Raw genomic sequence first — 21,218 nt, 5'->3', positions numbered from 1 at the left:
ATATATTACAAAGAAATGAAATCAAAGATAAATCAGAAAACTTCATGGCTTATCAGATAAAAATTCCCACAACCTCGTGCAGTCACCAAGTTATAAGGAATAATAGAAGGAGTTTGGTTCATGGCGATCAATTTATACATACATTGCTCGCGCGGTAGGTTCCTCGACATTGTGGAATCCTTACGCGAAAGGCAATAATGATTGTCCTGTCGTACAAGGCTTGGTGTATATAGCAGTACAATTTATGGATTACAAGGGGTGATATGGTGGATTATAATGGGGGAATTAGCACGTCACTCGGTGCCCGACGGGTGCAGGCTGGGGCTTGTCGAATGGCTCACAAATTACCAGAGTGACGCCAAAATTGTTGCAGTGCCCCCGGACATCCTGGACTACCCAACGAGCACGGATATGGTCGTCCGCGAAGGCAGCAACGTGACGCTTCGGTGCGCCGCTACCGGGACTCCAACACCCTCGGTGACGTGGCGCCGAGAGGACGGCAATCCTATAATTGAGTTCAGCACGCAGGAAGGTATGACCGCCAGTTGGATTATTATCTCTTTGAAAAGATCTCCGTCAATTGTACTTGTAGAATACGGGGCGGAAGACTCGATCGGATCGAGCATTGATTCTGTGTATCATTCGTTTTTGCTAAGACCCTGACAACTTTTTTTTTACTTTCATTTACGACGCTCTTACGCATTTCATAGTCGATTGAAACTATACTGTGAGGGATATAGCGAGAAATTTGATTAAATTATAGGATAGGTCAAGAACTGCAGGTCAATTCTCGATTTCAATAGTCATAACTGGTTTTAAATCTCTAAAATTAATTAAACAAGTGGGAGTTTCAGCTAATACTATGAGTCGGAAATATTCGACACATATGCGTGCAGGAAAACCGAAAGTCGATATAGGTACTGAAAATATACATCGAATCGTATCTCAGATTGGATGTCTGGTTCTGAAAATGGGTGAGGGTAAGAAAATGGGGAAAAAGAAGAAAAGAAAAATGCACACACTGAATTGTACGGATGAGTATTAGACACGCAACGAAACTTATCATAGAATTGAAACGCGCTGAGGAAGGCGAATGCCTCAAGGGATACAGAGTCATTTTTAGACACGCATGCAAAAGAGAATTAAAAAAACCCAAGTTCAATAGTGAGTTTGTCAAAAAAATCATGTTCATACAAGGTGAAAGTTTTTTCTCTAATCTAGCCATGATCTACGAGTCACGAAGGTACACAATGCATCCGAAACCATATGAACTGTTACAGAAATTCGTAGTCTGGAAGAACTTTATTAACAGTGTGACTTTCGTGTTTATCGGTCGTTGCAAGAATTTTTTATACTGATGTCCCGCAGCGAAGACAGTTTTGCACATGGCATGGCGTTGCAATAACTGATAACACTAACACTATTTACACCTGTGGACCAGTAGGTAACAAAAACTTGTGTGCAAACCTTTTACCCGTATTGCACCAGGATCCGTGCAGAGGAGAATCAACGAGGCTGGAGGCTTATCGTCTTCAGTCACCAAGAACTCAAAGCGTTTACACATTGCTTCCATCAGCGTTTTTTTTAATTGAAGAAAATTCACAACAGTGCAGTATCAGCGACTGCCACGACCAAGAAAATAAATCAACTTGACGAAACTAACTTTGGAACACTGAAAACAATTTACGTTTGACTATTTGAGTTTACACATCGTGTCATTGGTCCAACGGATTTCATAAGACTGAAACGCTTCTCTTGAAGCGCTAGCCGGGGACTGAATTCCTCGGCAGTTTGAGGTACGGATTGTACTTCTGATTTTGCGTCATCGTTCGAAATGGTATTTTCCTCATTCGTCAACCGTTCATTTTCCATCGGTTCGATTCTGTAAATCATGTCATCAGTTGAAGTTAATTCGCATCGCCCTTCTCAAGCATAAAAGTAATGGAATATCAGACGAGAGAATTCTGCGACACTTTGCGTCAACATTCTTTTACTTTTTTTCGTAAGTCGAATCTGCAGTACGACCAGAGAATCGTGAAATGCGAGAAACGTGGGAGTTTTTTGAAGTTGGAGTATGGATAAGGCAAGGAAGAAATTCGCGAAAGCAATTCCTTGAAACTTCTCGATAAATTATGCAGCCCGCAGAGTGAGAAGAAATATTTCATACCCGTTCTGTTCCCTCGTCGCACCCTGACAGGTGCCCTGACCTCCGGTAACGACGCTTAAGACCAGCACAACCTCAGGGATCTCTTTATACTTTTTCCTCACAATACGGAAACTGTCATCGGGGTTTCGGTCGAAATTACGATGTTGGTATAATCACGACGCTGGTGGATACAAAGAGCTTTGACTCAGCGAAGGTGCCAGCGACGATTGAAAAATCCTCCTATATTGCACCGTCTCACATGCATCCGTCTTTTTGTCGCATTTCCAGCCACCATTTTATCCGCTTTTCTTTTCCTTCCATAATTAGTATTTTCCGAGGCGAGTGATGTCTGCTCATAAACTCAGCTGTAGTATTTTTTTTATACCTTCAAAGCTTTACTTCCACATTTATTCTATGTTGGTCAAATTCAACTCTCGGTATCAAAGGTGTAATAGTTTAGAAGATCTTTTTCTATTTTATTTTCTAGAATCTTGACTTGTTACATTATAATTTATAGATACAGAAAATTAGGTGTCAAAAAATTTAGACTTGAAGACCGTAACAAACTGTCTGAAACCATTGCGATGTAGCTATGTATAATTAAGAATTTTAAGCAAATAAAAAACGATCATTACTATTCATATTATTTTATATTTTCACTTGGTCCTACGTTACGAAATGAGCTATGAAATTCCACCCAGAGAATGATTTTTCAAGGTACAGTTTAACCTTTAGTTACGATCAAGGATCGTCACTCTCTATTTCGACGAAATCATATTGCAGGATTGATGGATATTCAGTGCATTGCATCACGGCGAGAAAGCTCGAGGCGAGTACGTTTCAACGGTGTAAATATCAAATTATACGGACCAGTACAATAGAGTGGGAAACGTGTTACCTACAAGTGGAAATGCGTAGGATGTGTCCATCCGGGCGGGATTTTGCGACGCCACGGATCACATGTGATAGGCAGCAATTAATTAGTGACTCACGTGTCTCGTTACTCGCAAGGCATACGCTGGTAAAAATGATTAAAACTGATTGTGAACTTACTTCACATTGACTGTAAAAAAAAATGTCAATTTACAAAATCCACCTGAAAATTTACAAATTCGCTGCAGAGACGTAAATTATTATGTATTTGTCTTAGATATATTTAAATGATAATTTTTGATTTTACTAAAATTTGTAAGAAAAACCCAAAGAAGTACTTTGAATTTACTAAATTGTGTAGTAAATTTATTGTGTTTGTAAATTGAATAAACAGTAAATGTATAGTGAATTCATTGTTCCGTATTCGAATCAAACTTCCAATACAGTGCAGGAAGTTCCATATATAGAAATTTTTAACAGTGTACTCACGAGTGCGAGCAAATGAATTAACATTTATGTCAGAAGTTGCTCGAAAGCTACTCCCGTGCGACTGCTCTCGACGCTGGAATCGGTGTCTGCAAGCGATGCCTGTCGCCTTTCAACGGTATTCAATATCCGTTGCCCGTGACAAATAACGGCTGCACCATAGTTCCGTATAAATGAGCTGAATCAGTTGTCGTTATAATACCAGTGCAAAGAGGTATTATTCACGGGGCAGGATCGAATGTGAATATTGCATGTAATATGTCCGAATTGCGAGGCAATATTTATCACACGAAAAAGTGTTTCACTATGGAATACAGTACAGTGGAAAATACCATTACTTTGTGCAAATATCGTTATTACGATACTGCTGTTTTACGTACTCAAATCATTGATCCGGTGACTGATCACGTTCATTATGATTTGGCAACATACTTGGAATGAAAAACGGATAATGGAATCGCCGGGACGGATAAATAATTTCTACATTATTTTACTCCATCCCACTCGCCTGTGGTTGATATTTATGCCAAAATAGAATCGAGCGAAACGTGGTGAATTTATAATTGAAATCCTTCAAAGAAATATATGAAACACGGTACTGTTTCGAACTCGTTACACCCAGAGGCAAGCCGGAGGGAAAATACGTCAAAATCCTGGCAAAATTTACCAGTGAAAATGGCAGGTTACATCTCAAATATGGGTAAAATACTATTGGCAGACACACCGTTGCGAGACTCGTTAAATCGAACCTGTTTATGTTTTATAGTCCGCTTTTCAGACACTCGTTTTACGCACGACGAGTGCCTCATCAATTTATGTTGTAAAAAAGTTTTCACCCGACTTTTGATGTGAACCATAAAAAGCTCGGGAATGAATTCTTAACAATGCTTCACTCTGAAATAATAACGATCATCCAACGTGACTGATATTTTTTTAAACCCGTTCACACCATTTCAATCGGTTTCGAATATGGCAAGATGAGACGATAATTTTTAATATTCTGTCCAATCCATCTTGGCCTGCAGCTCCGGTACTCATTATTCGACTCTAAATCGTGAGAGTTCAACGCTATTTCCGACCATCGCATCATCCTTCCGACAATATTCGACCCATCCAATTTTCCGCCAACCGTATTAATGCTCGGCGGACTGCGAGAGTATTAACCCATAATTCTGATTCTTTATCCAGCTACGAGCACCGAAGGTCCGGAATTGGAGATAGTGCGCGTCAGCCGGCGTCACATGGGTCCGTACCTCTGCATCGCGTCGAACGGAGTTCCACCGACCGTCAGCAAACGGATAGTCCTCATCGTGCACTGTACGTACATGGAGGCAAAATTGTCTTGTCAGTTGCGTGGGGTGGTGGATTACATGTGGTAACCAGAATTATGCGATACTTTGGCGAACCTGGACGTAGCGCCGCTCGTATAATGGTGCAGCGTTATGCCGAAGCAACGCCGGTGTTCCGGAAGTTGGGAAAATGCGCGCGTATGCTACACACTTGTCTTGTTTATAGGAAACACATGGAACGAGGAACACGTCCGAATTCTAGCTGCCGTGAATTTTTGCGTGGTTGAGCGCATTTTTAACGCTCACGTTTATGCCCGCAAGATCGTTTAGTCGAAAATTTGCAGGGCACCCTTGGTCGAGTTTATTTTCGCGCAGACATCAATCCACGGATGAATAACTTGTAACTACCGCGCGTATACTGCTAGACGGTAATATATATATAAGGTACCTGCTCGTAATCCTATGTTTGTTCTGTAGAATTTATTTATTCATGAAATTAATCGTGCCCGAAACTCCGAAATTCAAACTCCTTTTACGCGGAGATTATCTGCACCCACAAGCCAAAGAATTTTAATACGGCGAACGGTGACCAAGTTTGTTGATTAAATCAATACCGAGTTGGATCTTCCGGATTAGAATTTAAAACTTTCTTGCGTAATACCAAATGGCGACATATTTTTGTTCGTCTGATCGATCCTGGTGTTTTTTTTTCTTTCACAGTCCCACCGAAGGTTTGGGTTGGAAATCAATTGGAGGGTGTTTACGAGGGCCAAACAGTGACGCTTTCCTGTCACAGTGAGGCATTTCCGAGGCCCATTACCTACTGGACCAGGCCCACAAATGAGATCATCAGCAACGGTTAGTAGTTGACGCGCGTGGATCAAAAGATTTAGGTGACATGAAAATAACTTGTCCGGAAATGCAATTCTGATCATACTTTTTTGCAGGTTATTTCTTTTTTGTACCTCTTTAAAAAAACGCCGAACACCGAGGGAAGTTTCGAAGTAATTTCTAATGTTTCAATTAATCGGATTGAAAACAAAAATGAAAAACACATTTTTCAACTAATGGATCACCTTCCATTTTGGGAGGTTCGGATGCGATAAAAGTCTACGCTCTCAAGCGTTCCAATATATTCTAATCACTTGTCACGCGAAATACTATCGCTCGTGTAATCAGCAGCGTCGCAGCATTGAATGATACAAAGAAAAAAGATCGAAACTGCAGTTTGTTGCGAAATTCCTGATCGAATCTCTTACACCCCATTATGCGGTGTCCATGACGCGATTAAATTTAAGTCAAGTCCATCCGCGCGACACTAATTATTTAACGCAATCCACCGGCGATTAGTCGCGTTAATTGAAACTCGTCTATATACTTCCATCGTCCCGTCATCCTCGACGAGAAATTTCCACAAGACATAAAAATCTGTCTCTTCCTTCACCAGGGATTCCGATTATTCAGCGAAATTTGTGTTGAAAATAATTGTAGTAAATTGCAAGAGTCACAAAGGTGGTTAACTTTTTTTCCCACGTTTTTACGCGCGCTTTTTTAACGTAAATTATTTATATTAAAAACGATGTTTAACGGGTGGTGTAACTAAATCTCGATTGGAGTAACTAAAATTCACGAATCGTGAGCTAGCCGAAGTGCACCAGAAATTTTTTGAAAAACATTCATACGTATATAGATATACACCGCAAGAAGTAACATGCTGCTTGAACGTTGCGCATTAATGGGCGCAGCATATATAGCTATATCTGTAACTCATTTTATGGACCGTTAATTGAATTCACCGAGCGTACAATACTTGTATAAACGGTTAATCGTAACGAGTTCTGCGCGTCTGAGTGAAGCACGTATTAAGTTGAGAGCCCTCTTCCGCTAAAAATAAGCGCAACATTATACGCAGGTATATATATGTTTCCCGATTCTGGGTTTTCCCTCAAGGACGGGTAGTTTAAAAACTAGTTTCTCAACTATTAGCAAGTACAATTCGCATTTATTTATGTCATATTATTTTCAAACGAGGAAAGTTGCGTAAAAATATAAGAAATGAAAATAGGAACGGGAAAAATTATTTCGAAACTTTGACAATTAAAAGCTGCTAACGCATGCCATTCAGATTTAACTTCGCTGTTAAATTTTAGCCGAGGCTAATTTATAACGAATAACGGCACTGTCAAAATATTTGCGTGCAGCTACGAAATATTTACAGTCTTGCGAGTTGTACGAGTCAGTCTGATAAGCCCGCAAAGGGGCATATATAATATATATATATATATATATATATATATACCATATACATATAACTATATAGTTATATAGTTATATATACAGCACTGCGCCGCCGGTCCTATGGAATGCGTGTATCTCTACAGGAATAAATCTTGAACTAAACGTATATATAAACCACCCTCGCGATATGTACGTGCTCTTCAGTTGCAGACAAGCTTAAATCTAGTGAACTTCAACGGTCTACCAGATTGCATTTTTGAAATGGGAATGTTCGTTATCGTCAAACTTTGCAATTTTTATTTATTCTACTACGCTAGATTTTTATGATTTTATTTTTTGGATACGTCATTTATTTACGTGGCGTTATTCAAGGCTACATGCAATACAATAAAATATCGTGTTTTTTTTTCGGGGATAAATAATCTTTGTATGCTTGTATCCAACGGTAGCCGACACGCTCACGAGTGCTTTCTCAGTTCCTGTAAACACGCGTGCAAAGTTTCTTTGGATGGCGTGCAGCCGCAATAAAAGTTTTCTACTTGCAAAACTGTGCTACTCAAACAAATGGCTCATTTAACGACCGTTAGCGTTCAGTTAGCCAACTCAACGCGAAATGATAACCCTGTCAATAATGTTAGGCATAATATATAGTCGTCAACTTACTTCCATCTATAGGTATACCTACTTCGGATCCAGTATTGCAAGATTAAAGTCATTGAAACGACGTTGTAACTTGAATATGAACTTCTTTTTTTATTACAGATGACAAGTTCAAAATTGCCTCAAGCTCCACGGGCTACGAGAGCATGATGCAGTTAACGATTCGAGCTGTGCAGTCACAGGATCTTGGAACGTTTAAGTGCGTCGCTAAAAACGCTCTTGGTGAAACAGAGGGTACAATTAAATTAAACAGTAAGTATACCGTAAGAACTAATTTCGTCCATATTTTTTTATTCTTGCATTGTTTAAAATTTAACATCGGTTGGTTACTCGCTTCGGCCTAAGGCACGCATATAATGACGTCCCGATGATGTTGACGAATTATACGATTATTGATGGACCAACTTTGCATTGCTAATTAAGCCCGTTGCAATTGTTATACGTAGGTATAATAAATTAATACATAGGAATGATAGAATTGGAATTCAAGATTCAACCGTAGGTGCGTTTGAAAGTGGATGTTAGTTTTTTACTTGCTTTATCCATCAGCATGCGAATATTGGGCAAGGAGAACGCTGCCCCTCGACTTCGAGTGTCCATTTCGATTATTCCTCAAATAGAGTGCGAAACGGTGATTTGCCGCACGCGAGAATCCCGTAACGGCTGAAGCTCCGAACTAACGACGCGGGTGTTTAGTAAGAAAATGGAGGGGTAAATAGACATCATCGAAATCAGCCAGTTCGTTAGCTAATGACCGTTCGGCGTGCGTTTGCATTCGGGAAGCACTGCAGGGGTTGAATGTACGTAGGTATTGTAGGTACATGGGAGTATCGTAGTCAGGCGGTTGCCACCCGAGTGTATTGACGTAACCGAGTCCAAAGCTCCTAACCAGAAGCCAAAGTACTGGAGATTGGGGTAGGAAGCAAGTAGTTTGAGGTTTCCTCCACACGTCTGTGTTATTTCAACGTCTTTCATTCAATTTAAGTGGCATGCCGTGTAAAGCTGGCTCTATTCAGACCGTCTATTATGCTCGCCTGCGCGCCTCCAGACTTAATTGATTGCCCCCGCTTAATTAGAAGTATGAAATTACAATTTTACAATGCAAAAACGGTCTCGAGGAGACTTTCGAAAATTTCTCACATAATTGCCTGGGAGTTGTTTATGTACTCACGGCGTCACGTAACGACCATGTATTTGTATTCAATATTTAGCCTGCCAAGGTGAGTATTAATTAGCGGTATGAATTCGAGTCGATGCGAATAAATGGCGTGGCAGTTCAAGTAATTTCGACCTGCCAATGAGGGTGTTCCGTGTCATAACGAATTGGTATTTATAATCAGCGGAACTTATTTTTTTTTTATTTTTATTTTTTCATGCATTTGGTTGATCAATTGAGGTGGAAACTTTTCAGAAAGCTATCAAGTTTTATTCCTCTTATTTGACACCAGTTTGGAAAAATTAAAATAATGATTTGTGCTCTCGTCAAGTAAGGTGATTTAGTCTGTTTGCATTTGTTTTCATCGAATCCTCGTAATTGTACACCCCAATTACTCATGTGCTTTTGGAACCTCATTCAGACCGAGTGCCATAATTGCGATTAATTTGGAAAATTTCACCCCTCAAATTAAGCTTCTGTCCATGATTCGGTTGTTATTAAATTGGATAAAAAAAGAGAAGAGGTGGCTGAACAAATTGAAGATATTGAAATTTTTCAATTTAACACAACGAGTGAACGAAAATTTTAATTGAGTGGCACACCTCACGACCTGAATAACTCTACGTGCTAATTGCACATTGTATTTGTTTATTGTTAATCACCCTTATCAGATTGTTACATAAATTTTTCATTTTGGTTTCATCCTCAACTGTGCATACGTACGTGCATTTTATTCCCTATGACAATAATTGACACCGTCGATTTCAGGGATTGCCGCGCCGTCAACAACGCACAGACCGAACGCGAGAAGAGAGTCAAAAAAATCCTGGATAAGTGAATTTAATCAGGAGAAAAAGGCCGCCGCGACGAAGGGCAGCTCAAGTGGAAACGGTATCGAGAACGCAGACGGGGACGAGGAGCCAACAGATTTTGATTCGGCGACGGCATCGTCAACGATGAGTCGCCATCTAGCCATTCTTGGAATGGCAACAATCATCACAATTCTTGGGGCAAGATTGCCGACATAATTTTAATTAGCGTTTAAAATTTAAAAAAATGTTGGTAATTTTGTATGCGTAAATCCAATGATTAAGTACAACACGTGTAAGTGTACGTGAATTTGTGCGAGACGTGTTTGAAAAGGTTAGAAGGAGAAATTATCACACGAAAGAAAGTCTTGGGAACTGCGTAGACATTTCAAAGCACGTGTGTTTGTTTTCAAACTGATCGTGAATCAATTTTGTTCACCAAACTACTTCAGATGTTGATAGATAAGTCTTGAGCAAAGTATCAGACACTGTTTTTTAGATCCAACTTCACGTACGGAAGTGAGCTAGTATGATGCTAGAAATTTTTTCTCAAAATTAGTAGCCAAAAATATTGTACCATCTATTCAATTTGCATAAAGATTATACTAACATTTAACTAAAAAAAAAAATATAAATACCACATTGATGAATCATTGATTACAAAACGTCAGATCGAACTACGAAATTCTTCATTTTGGTTTGATGAACGATAATTTCTAATTCACAAGACAAACAAATATAGGCTGATGACTAATTGGGAAAAATTTATATCGTTGTAAATGTGAATTTTGTAGCCAGTGTTGTGATAACGACTATCTTCTGAATTTCTCAAGATGGAATAATTTTACAGCGTTCAAATTAAATTAGTGAGCACGAACGAACAAAAGTTTCTTGAAATATGGTTTGAGAATGAGTCAAATTACCTCCACCCGGATGCTCTAACTTTATCCCGCAAATTCACTCGATAATAAAACCGTTCGAATTATTTTATTTTCAACTTTATCGTCATTTCACTGAATTTCACAGGAATATATGATAAATTCCACGCTCTTTTCAACCATACTTCAGACATAACAATCTTTTACAAACGACTACGCCTGGCAAATTCATCACTGATACGCATGTCGACACGATAAGAATAAATTTCTCAGCTGGTTTTCCAAAGCGTTTATCCTCCCAACTCGATTAAAAAACCTACATCTTCTCTGTCACCTTCAATCAAAAGTAAACGAGGCAAGACTCTGTCCCTACTTTAAGTCAGAACGAATGGGCGGATGGACAATAAACAATGTTTGATACTTTATGGTGAATTGTTGGGTTAATCATTCCCATCGTACCTGTTTTACCGTGGTGATTATCTATATCTGTTTTTTGACCATGAAGAATGCAGTGCCGAATTATTTTTTGGATTGTTAATTGTTTTGTTTCTAGTTCCTCACACGCGGGGCAATTGGGCTTGAGTATCCAGTGAGAATACAATTAAAGTGATAGTGAATTATATGTGCTGTATGTAAATATAGAATCATGCTAGCAGTAAGTATACTAGCAATAAGGCAAACGAATACCTATAATTATATGCTTTACGCTTAGATCGATGACGATGTGCCGAGAATAAGTTTCATTGTATCTATCATACGTAGTTTAAGCCTCAGGGACGTGTAAATATAATCAGATAAAGTATGAAATTAGTTTTTACATTCGATGTCAAGTGTCAATTTACTGTAAATAAATGTTATGTCGACGTATAATCAACTAGTAATAAATGTTAGAAAATATCATAGGCTGTACAATATTACCAAAACATTTGAACATTTTTTACCCTTCCTTGCTCCATTTTCAAAAATAAAGCTTGCACCAAACTTCACGCTGTGTTATCAAAAACTTTCCGGTTTCAAAGTTAAAAACAAAAAAAGTAAATCTTCGGTACCGATATTTCACCAACTTTGACGCAACGAAAACATCCCCTAATATTATCATTCGATAAACATCTTACCAATAGGAACTGCTTTTACCGGCTTACTGAGTGCCCTGTTTGCAGGATGTGATCCGCTTGATCAACAGAGTTGCGGGGGTGGTTGAAAACTTTTCAAACCATTGCTCGATAAGGGTGGAAGCGAATCGCATAACCCTTATCGACTAATGAGAATAGACGAAGCTATTGGCTTGGTGTTTACCATGCGAAGAGTTGCATTCGGTATCGAAAAGAGTGCATCACATACAGAGACTATCGTCGATTAATACTTGGTTGGAAGCCGATAGATCATTTGTTCACTTTAGTTGATAAGGCGGAATTTGCATAAGCCTTCGAACCGCGAGAGGTTCCAGCGGCAGAAAATTTTCGCTGATCCTCGTAAATCGCCGGAGTCAATGAAGCTTATAATATAGATCACCACGATTCTGCAGACGCCAGCTGAGTTATCGTTGCGACGTTGCGGTTTTTACTGTAATTGGCGAGAATGCAGACGGTTCTTACGACCTGGACGTTTTCCGTGTCGGTAGCCGTGTATTAAATTACCCAAAACCGTCTTGCTGACAACGTCTTACACCCACCTAACTTGCTCAAGCACAGCGAGGACGGTGTGAGTGAATAATTATGACCAGGCAGACGGGTGCAGGTCCTCGCTAATTTCACAAACGTTGCTAACCCGTGAGGGGTTGTTTTGTTTAAGCCCGTTTGCCCAACACTTGCGATGTCGGTTGGTGAGATCATTTTTAACGAGCTTTCGCCAGCATTGTTTGCTACAATCCTGCCTGCATGTCTAGACGAAGCGAGAATATCTTTCGAAACATTTGACGTACGAATAGTAGTTGCGTGTCAACTCTCGGACCAAGTTGCCATCGTCAAATTAGCCGAAAAGTGATTACATTCATTCAGAAAATATGCCAAGGACGGGATAATCGATTAGAATATAATTTTTCGTTTCACAAAATTCAACAAATTCCACTGGGAACAAGTGTTATTATAATAATAAACTCTCCCACAAATAACATCGAAGAAAAAAAAGCAAGAAGAAAATTCGATAGACAAACGTATCATCATTCGCTCCAACATCGTTATCCTCGTACACGGTGCCCTGATTCATTTCGCTCGGCTATAAGCCTGGCTTCTAATAGGGAATTTGGTGAACATATAATCACGAAGGATCGTTTTGGCCGTCGGGGATTATCTTGGGCACCATTTTACAGCTGATAATTTAACCCACAGGTGTATCGATTTCGGGTGTTCTCTATACGCCTCTGAAAATGCAATACAGAGGTACATGCATACCAAACGTTATATCAGCTTGACGCGTCAGCCATGTGGAATTTCGCGTGTGTCACTAGTCGAGCTTGGCAGCCGTGTATTTAATAAAATGAAGACGATTGAGTGTACGTTGAGGATTCTATGGTATTAGATCCAATGATTCCGTCGAGAGTAATTATTGGTGAAATCAATCCTGCACCCCTTCAAAGAAGGTCCCAATGCCGTGACTGAAGAACCAATGGCCACTGCCACGCAGCTGATGATTCGCAGCACGCAATCAGCTTACACGACAGAAGCCATCTCCGGCTGTCGGAGAAACACTTAAATAGAACGTCTCCTCTGATTCAGTCGGCGGAATGTAAATTTGATATCGAATAATATGAACGGTTGTATAGGGCGACACGAAGCTCGGATTGTAGAAGTTGAATGGTGTGAATCAATTCACAGACACGTCGCACTGCAGGAGGGACACTCGGCATCAAATTTTTGGAAGTGGAAATTTCCTGCAGGAAATTGAAGGTGGGACGTAGCTGCAGCTATTTCTTTCACGTCCTTGAAATAAATCATAAATAATTGCTTCCGTTAAATTCTCACCCTGAAAGACCGAGGGGCGTCAAGCAGCTGTCGATGCGGAGAGGCGGGATTTCTCAACCGGTGTCCATCGAAATTCGATTCAATTTCAAGGGTTTTCATCGACTCTTCAGCTGTTGCAGTTCGGAATCTAATCTGTTAACACCTGCCTGATGAGTGATCTGACAACAGGTCCTCAGCTCCGTTTCCCGTGAACCTTCGATTTCTTTTTAAAACTAACAGAGAGCCTTCAAACGACTTCTTACATCGATGATGAATAAACAATCACGAACGCAAAAGCATTTCAGCTTCTAAAAAAGCTTTACGTAAACATCGAGGGGAGTGATGGAAAGTTTTTTTGGACATTCAAATAAACCAAAGTCATCAATTACTCAACTCTGTGGGTAAAAATAAAAATCATAATCACTGGAAGAAAAACGGCTCGTGCCGCAAGGGGGTGAACATTTTATTGTTGGCCCTGCAAACTACCCTCAGGGAAAAAAAACCTCAACTTGAGTGATATTCGTACCTCCAACTCATAGATAATGCTAAATTCCTACGAGAAAAAGGTTGAACGTACGAATTGACACTCAAGTTGAGGGTTTTTTTCGAAAGGGTAGTTACAGCAGTTTAAGACAGACGGTTATAAATTTTGCTACTCAAAGAAAGCGGGTTCAAATTTCCCCGTCAAAATTTTTCAGCGATACGACATCGAAGTCGGGAAGAATTGGTAAGCCATTATACGCGTTGAGCAAAAATTTGCACATATTTGTCCTGCGCATCTATATTTTGGATGATGTAATATTCTCGTTTCCTGATAACTGTTCGGGGTAACATTTCAAATATTCTTTTGCAAGAAGATATCAGTCTGACGTACAAATAACCCGGCCAGTTCAGACTATTTCGCATTAAGGACGCATCATGAGGGTGCAGTACGAAGATATGATCTGCAAGTAATCACTCGGTTAAAAAAACCACAGAGTTTTCCTGTACTAAAACGCATACGTACGTAGTTGCATTAAAAACCTGGTTCCAAAGTGAGAGCAGGATCGTATAAAAATCCTACATCACATACGTATACTCAAGTCCACTTCATTTCTGGTAAAGGGTTTTTCCCGCTAAGAGTAAAAAAGTTGGAGCGAGGCACGTACCCTCGGAAGTGATTAGTTTAAAACGTGAAAAGAGAGTATGGTGAAAAGGATAAAGAGATAGTGGGGGAGAAAAACTGGAAATACGATCTATATTTTTATGAAGCCAGCCAATCGTGAGCGCACCTAGCCGTATTAGGCGCAGTAACTAAGGCAGTAAATCTCCGTGGTGGACGGCGTGGTGGCTCCGGTCGATAGCTCGTACGGGTCGGACAAGTGGGTATTAAATGCCTCGCCAGGACTCTCGTACCTCGGGTTTCCTTGCAGGCCACCGTGCAGTCCGACGAGAAGCCTCGGCAAACGTCAAAAACTCGCCCTGGCCTCCAACAACGGGAGCCACGAGCGAGCGAGCGAGCTGACTACAGAAGGGAAAATTCACCCTATACGTGGTCCGTAGTCCGCCGGCATCACGTACCCGGAGAATGTTAATCGGGGTTCAAGTACGAGCTAAAAACTACCGGCTACGCATCCCAATGGGGCTCAAGTCCCGCACACTTTCAATACCTACCGACGGAAAATTCGCGAGGGTTGATAGCGAGCGGGGCTTGGAGTCAACTCGGGGGGCGATCGATGCTCGTTCGTTGACAGGGTTCGGTTGACGCGAGATTGAACCTAACCACGTATTCTCAAGCAGATTAACGCGCCTCTGATCTATCGGCTGATGATCAAGGAAAGGTCCTTTTGAATTTCCCACCCAACCGCCATCCATCTCGAGTAATGAAGGGGGTTTTTCACCTTCCTGGTAACACAAATACATCTCAGCTTTATATTATATCTATATGTATACGTATACACATATATATTTATATATATATATATATATATATATATATATATATATATATATATATATATATATACCTCATACCTTTGATACCGGCTTGGCTTTTTGTTTGATAATACCTTCTGTATTCATCGTCATGAGTGATGTCTGCGTCGTGTGGATGTTGAGATAATTCAATTAACTTAAGACTGTTAATTAGCTTATTTGCTTTCCATCCTTTGCACTGCTGAAATTTTTTTTCCCTGTTTTACAGTAGGACTGATGTTTGAATGATGTTCGACTCGTGCATATCAGCACACAAGATACGCCCCGCCTTTGCTTTTCAGGATGTCTTTCACAATTTTATTTTGGCATCTCATTTTACGTGACTTAAGTGTTAAGGCGGACCTTAATTTTTTGGCTATTCCTATTATCAAGTTATAGGCTGGACAGAAGCATTTGAGTTATGAAGTGATAAATGTTATGAACTCCAACGTACATTGTGTGAACAATTTATGACATCCTTAAATTGATCTCACCCTGACAAAAATACCTGATTCACAAGTAGTTAGGAGGGTCTAAGTCAATCTATGTTAGCTTGCATAGTTCTTGACGGACTTGAAACTTGATGGCAAATGGGAGCTAATGTTCCAAGAATGTCGAAACGGTAGGTAATCTCATCGAGGAAGTCAAGGTACAACAAACATTCCAGCTATTATCGAGTCCCCAAGTAACTCCTTTCAGAAGCTGTACAAACGACTAAGATTTCTCACGACTCTGATGAGATTCTACGTGTGATAATATTCATTGCTTCAATTATTCCATACATTCATAAACACATTGATAAGAGATACGGTGTTAATTTCTGTTTTAGGTGCTACGGCTTTAACATTATACACAAGTGTGTAACAAGTCACAAATCCGTTAACGCCTCTTGAATAATTTCATTAGTCGCGTATCAACATTATAAATTTATTAATTAACCAACTAATTCAATGATACGGTTACGTAGGTATAAATTGCGTCCGTGGGAAGCCGAAAATTTATCGCGCTCTTTGCCCCTTATTTTGGCATATGCATACAGCATGAAATTAGAAGCCTGCAGTATTGCATTTCACGATTGTACAAACGAGCGTTCAACTCCGAAGTGTTTTGAATATTCACGTGTCTCAAATTTGCGTGCGCGATTAATTCAATTTCGAAACTTTGGAGCCGGCGCACCACGATCATAAGTACAGCCATGCCGTTGATGGATAATGTGGGGATAATTGGCAGCGTAGTCACTCTGGATTAAAGAAAATAATTACGGTTTGACGAGGTTTGATAAGCACAAACTAACAAATGCAGGACATTTGAAGTTGCATCGGCTCCATTTTACATTGCTATTCCACTTTTTAATCGGTAGAACTTACTTTTCAGTATGAAGAATAATTCGTCTGCTTCTGCTGATTGTGAGAAAGTTAACTTTGATTAAAATATGACATACGACCGGTGCTCGACATTATTTAGTAATTACCGACGGGTAAGAGCAGATCCTTTTTTATTTGACATGCCATCAATTTTCTAAAAATGTCCATCCACTTGATCTTCCGATAACACGCACACCCAACTACGCCATGCGTGAATAGCAATTTAATGAATTACCGTGGACAGCGAATTAATACGCCCGCATTTCGTACGTAACAGCGTTGATGGTGTATACAATGTATAAGGTCGGTAGACGGGGTGTGTTTACAAGTCAAGTACCGTTGGGATTCTACGTTTAAACAGTTAATTGTAAAGCGCTACCTAGTATATATACATTAACGTCAAAATACGACCTGCAGCCTCGACTCCGTTACGCAGGATGTTTGGAGATCTCTTAACTCGTAGTGCTAACCCCAAACCCCAGTGGTATTCACCCCAGCCATGCCTCAGGAGTTAGAAAAAACACTTCATTTCCTCGTGTTAATGAAACGTAAAAGTTTTCCTTTGTTGATTTTTTTCGTTATATTGTCCTTTTTTCATGCGATAAATATTCTCCTGAAAATAGTCTGTGTAATCCATCTAACTAACCGTGATCGGTATTGATTCGATGATTCAGTTTCATCGGATGCTCAAGGTGGATAATTCTTGGGCCGTCGAACCTCAACTCCAGTACCTGCAGTAAACACGGATATAGCAACAATGTGAATCGCACAAGCAGAGCAGAATACAAGGATCAACAATACCACGTGAGAGTTATTAGATAAACCCAGACAGTAGACTAGCTAATTGGCCAACGTGATGCTATTGTGGGAACCCTTTCGTGAATCGCGATCCATACGTGAATCCGGATACGCTCGCCGCTTAAAACCTCGCCCTCCGTGGTTGGCATGTCTTGTTTTCAGTGTATAGACCTTTATCAGTAGAATTATCGTTCACACGGTTTAAATCACCTAAAGCACATCGTGGGACGGTAGATTCCTAGTCCATACAAGAAGTCTGCACCGAAAGTACCGAGGCTATATTTTGTATGGTACAGCAGCCTCGGATGGCCCGGAATTCGAATGTAAAGAAGGGTTTGACTTATTGGAATCGATACGTACGTTGGGCATAAAAATACGCTGCACATACGCGAAAGCACCAGACGTTCGCGTACCGAGGTATAATACAGAACGTGGAGAGATTGGTTGCGTGCGCCGCAAACATTGCATTGTGTCTTGCAGCTTAAAGGTTTTCCCTCGGAATGGAAAGAGGATAGCAATTTCAGCAAGCGTTGTTCGGAAATTTCACGAGCATTCAGCATTGCCTATAACGGCCTGAACAGTGCAAGAAGTTGTCATAGCGAGAACTCTGGCGTTGATGTAGTTGGTACGGAAATTTCTTTCGCTACAATTTCCTAAGCGGAAATCATGCAGTGGTTAATCATGGATTATACATTTAAATTAATGCTCTCGGGTAGAGTACATTTTAAGCGGACAACGTCGCTAAATATGAGATTAGGACGATGGACAGCACGAACTGTAATTCGATGGGATCGAATTTGATATATACTTATATACGGTAAAAGTTGACAGGACATAAAAATCGGATGTAAGTCGGAGTTTTGTGGGGTGTAAAAGAATGGTTGAGCTTACGGCCTCTTCAGAGAAGGTATAAATATATGTAAACGTCAGAGAAAACGTGTACATAAAAACTTTCCCGACAACGGAAAACCCCTCTTGTCTGTAGCTTCTGCAGTGTAGAAGTGTGTAACGACTATAAGTGCTGAATTATAAAAATCCTTCCTTCTTCGCAAACAGCGCGATACCATTAATATTGAAAACCTTGTCGCAGATTTTAATATCACCAATAAAAGTATCGTTTTAAGAACCGTGAACGTCAGCCCGTCGGTAAAATGATGAAAAAACGATCAAAACCTCCGAGATGCTGGGCTAGTTTGATGCAACAAAAATTTGCACCACTCAAAGCTAACAATAACCAGTTTTCATGAAAGTTCATGAAATTTCCTACGCCACAACACCCCCAGATTATTAAAGGTCAACCGTTGTAAATTTATTTGTTCTGAAAAAAAAATTCCAACGAGAGCAGGTGGTAGTTGCACTGTAGGCAAATTAATTTTTCATCCATGACTTATTGCTGCATGGTGAAGGATGACTGGCGCGCATTGATCGCGCTGCAAGCACCTTTTACGTAACGGTTGCCTCTCACACCGACCCAGAGGAATTCTAGGATTCCAGGTCTTGTCAGGTACTTTCCAGGTAAGTTTTTCCTCGCGTGGGATGAGCTAAGAACTTATTTCGGCCGCCTCTACCATCGATGCATAAGAAGTGCAAGAACTTGCGGGATTCAACTGTCAATTACATCTTGTAAAACATCTCCAGCAGCAGAGTTTCTGCTTGGAACACGTACCGGGCCAAGTTAGATGTATCCACAAACTCCGTGTATGTACCTACTACCTGCAATTGAGGGACCGAATACAATACAGTGCACACGCTCAGTTTCCGGAACTCTGTTTTACGCCATTTCTCTTGGTTCTAGGTCACCCACGAGGTACACGAGGTGAAAACCAACGCAGGTATCTCTCTCCTCTCCTCTCTCTACCGTACACCGGTAGACCTACGTCGCGAGACAAACGTGCAGCGATCTCGAGATAATTAAGATTCGTTACGGCTCGAAGCTCCGAACATTCTACCCGAGGACCGACGGGGCGCGCTGCAGTTACTCTTCGCTTTTTAATACGTCCAAAGTAAACGAGCATGCTTAAACAGGAACAAGAAAGGACAGCTGCCTGCAGAATTTGAAACTTTAGGAAGATACAGCTTCCGCGAAATGGATTTACTTGTGCAATTTAGACTCGTTTAAAACGCAACATCGATCTAATACCTGTACACCGGAAAATATTGCTGATCGAAGTCAACATTCATCAGTCGGTAAAATCTATTCGATTGATAATGATGAGATAAATTGATCCAAAGTGGTGATATAATTTTTCCACATTTCATTTATACACGTTACGTAGTTAAGCTAGTAACGTGGAATACGATATGCTATCGAGCATTTCTCACATTGCATCGAATAATTGTTGCTGTTTTCCGAGCACATCCAATAACTCAATGAAAATTCATCATTAAAAACACGCCAGCTCCTTCGTACGTGTATGTTCGATGAATCTGAAGGCTCGAAGCGTCCCCGTACTTGACTTTTTTCATGTATCAACGATCGTAAACGGGCGTGACAACAACGCAGTGCCTGCAGACGCGGGTGGCATTCTCACCCCCTTGTCATAGATGTGGCAGATAGGAGTTTTATGGTAATTCTTTGCGGTCGAGAGAACACCTAATGCTCTGAATAATATTCCGCAAGGTAGGTTGCTGCAAGGACGCGTAATATCTTCGCTGTTTTATAATAATTGATGCCCTTTTTATTCCGCCACTGGCTCGTATTACCCGCGCTGCAGGTAAAAGGCTCGACGAAACTTCAGCCCCGACTGACCTCTCTTTCTCAGTAATGTCACCAGACTTGAGATCACTTTAACGGCAAACGACTTTTCATCTTGATACCCCGCCTTCGTTAACAACGCAGACTTACGACTGCAGTCCTCCGTCGCATTAGCGCATGGTACAGCATAATTATTTCACAACAATATCAAACCCCTGGGTGATATTTTCCGCTAGATATGAGGGTGCGGTGAAGAGGCTGCAAACGTCGTCGCGAAAGTTTAAAGCAGTTTTCTCGCTTCATTAATCCCATGTGCTTTCGAAAATTTGTCACTTCAAAACGCCCATCTCCTTGTCTAGGCGTACCTTAAGCATCTTGATAATCTGGCAGGTTTTCCCCGAAGAAATTTGACTTTGCGGCGCAGTTGCAGCGCGCACAAGTGTTCGCTCGGTGGGGTGATGATAATAACCGTAAACCCGACCGGGATAAAATTCTGTACTCAGAGATTCCCGCTCAATGACCGTGGAATTATCCTCCTCCGGAATACACTTTCCCTCTCCTCGTAAATTACAGTATCGGATTAATAAGATTTGCCGGCAAATAGGAGACGCAAATTATAGCGAGTGGTTTTCACCCCGGATAAGAAGCTACTACGTAGGAATCTGGGTACACGTAACTGTTGCATGTAACTGTTACGTACGCATGTACAGAGCTACATTGCAAATAGTCCGATGAAGCATTGAATCATAGATTTCATCCTGTTTATACCACTGAGTGCATTAGCCAGAAAATCACCAAAGCAGAAATAAAATGAGAAAAAAATGGCAGCGTATTAATAAAAATCATAATAACGGAGTATACTTACCCTGAAAAAAATCCGCGTGGACGTTGTTCTGAATATGTACACTGCTGGTATGAAGAAGATGTTCGTTGA

At 40.6% G+C, this 21,218-nt stretch overlaps 1 protein-coding gene and 1 long non-coding RNA gene across 3 annotated transcripts in view; one reads left to right on the top strand and one right to left on the bottom strand.

The window, feature by feature from the left end:
• LOC124407075 (neurotrimin-like) overlaps positions 1-10,230 on the top strand; it is a 45,606-nt gene extending 35,376 nt beyond the window's left edge. Inside the window, exons 4-8 of one of the 2 annotated variants that reach the window (XM_046882893.1) lie at positions 374-532; positions 4,694-4,822; positions 5,515-5,652; positions 7,795-7,944; positions 9,617-10,230. In XM_046882893.1, coding sequence (XP_046738849.1) covers positions 374-532; positions 4,694-4,822; positions 5,515-5,652; positions 7,795-7,944; positions 9,617-9,876 — 836 coding nt within the window. In that variant the 3' untranslated portion in view covers positions 9,877-10,230. The remainder of the gene's footprint in view (positions 1-373; positions 533-4,693; positions 4,823-5,514; positions 5,653-7,794; positions 7,945-9,616) is intronic. The other variant, XM_046882894.1, reaches the window with a different exon arrangement.
• On the bottom strand, positions 3,283-19,698 carry LOC124407076. The gene is made up of 3 exons (XR_006929285.1): positions 19,686-19,698; positions 16,312-16,313; positions 3,283-3,503 (listed from the first exon to the last, which is right to left on the bottom strand). It is a non-coding gene; the product is annotated as an uncharacterized LOC124407076 (long non-coding RNA).
• Positions 19,699-21,218: the final 1,520 nt, after the last annotated feature.

This window comes from Diprion similis, chromosome 6, assembly GCF_021155765.1.
Source record: "Diprion similis isolate iyDipSimi1 chromosome 6, iyDipSimi1.1, whole genome shotgun sequence".
Classification (NCBI taxonomy): Eukaryota; Metazoa; Arthropoda; class Insecta; order Hymenoptera; family Diprionidae; genus Diprion; species Diprion similis.
The sequence above is the reverse complement of the archived record's forward strand: the minus strand, read 5'-3'. Positions and strand labels throughout refer to the sequence as shown.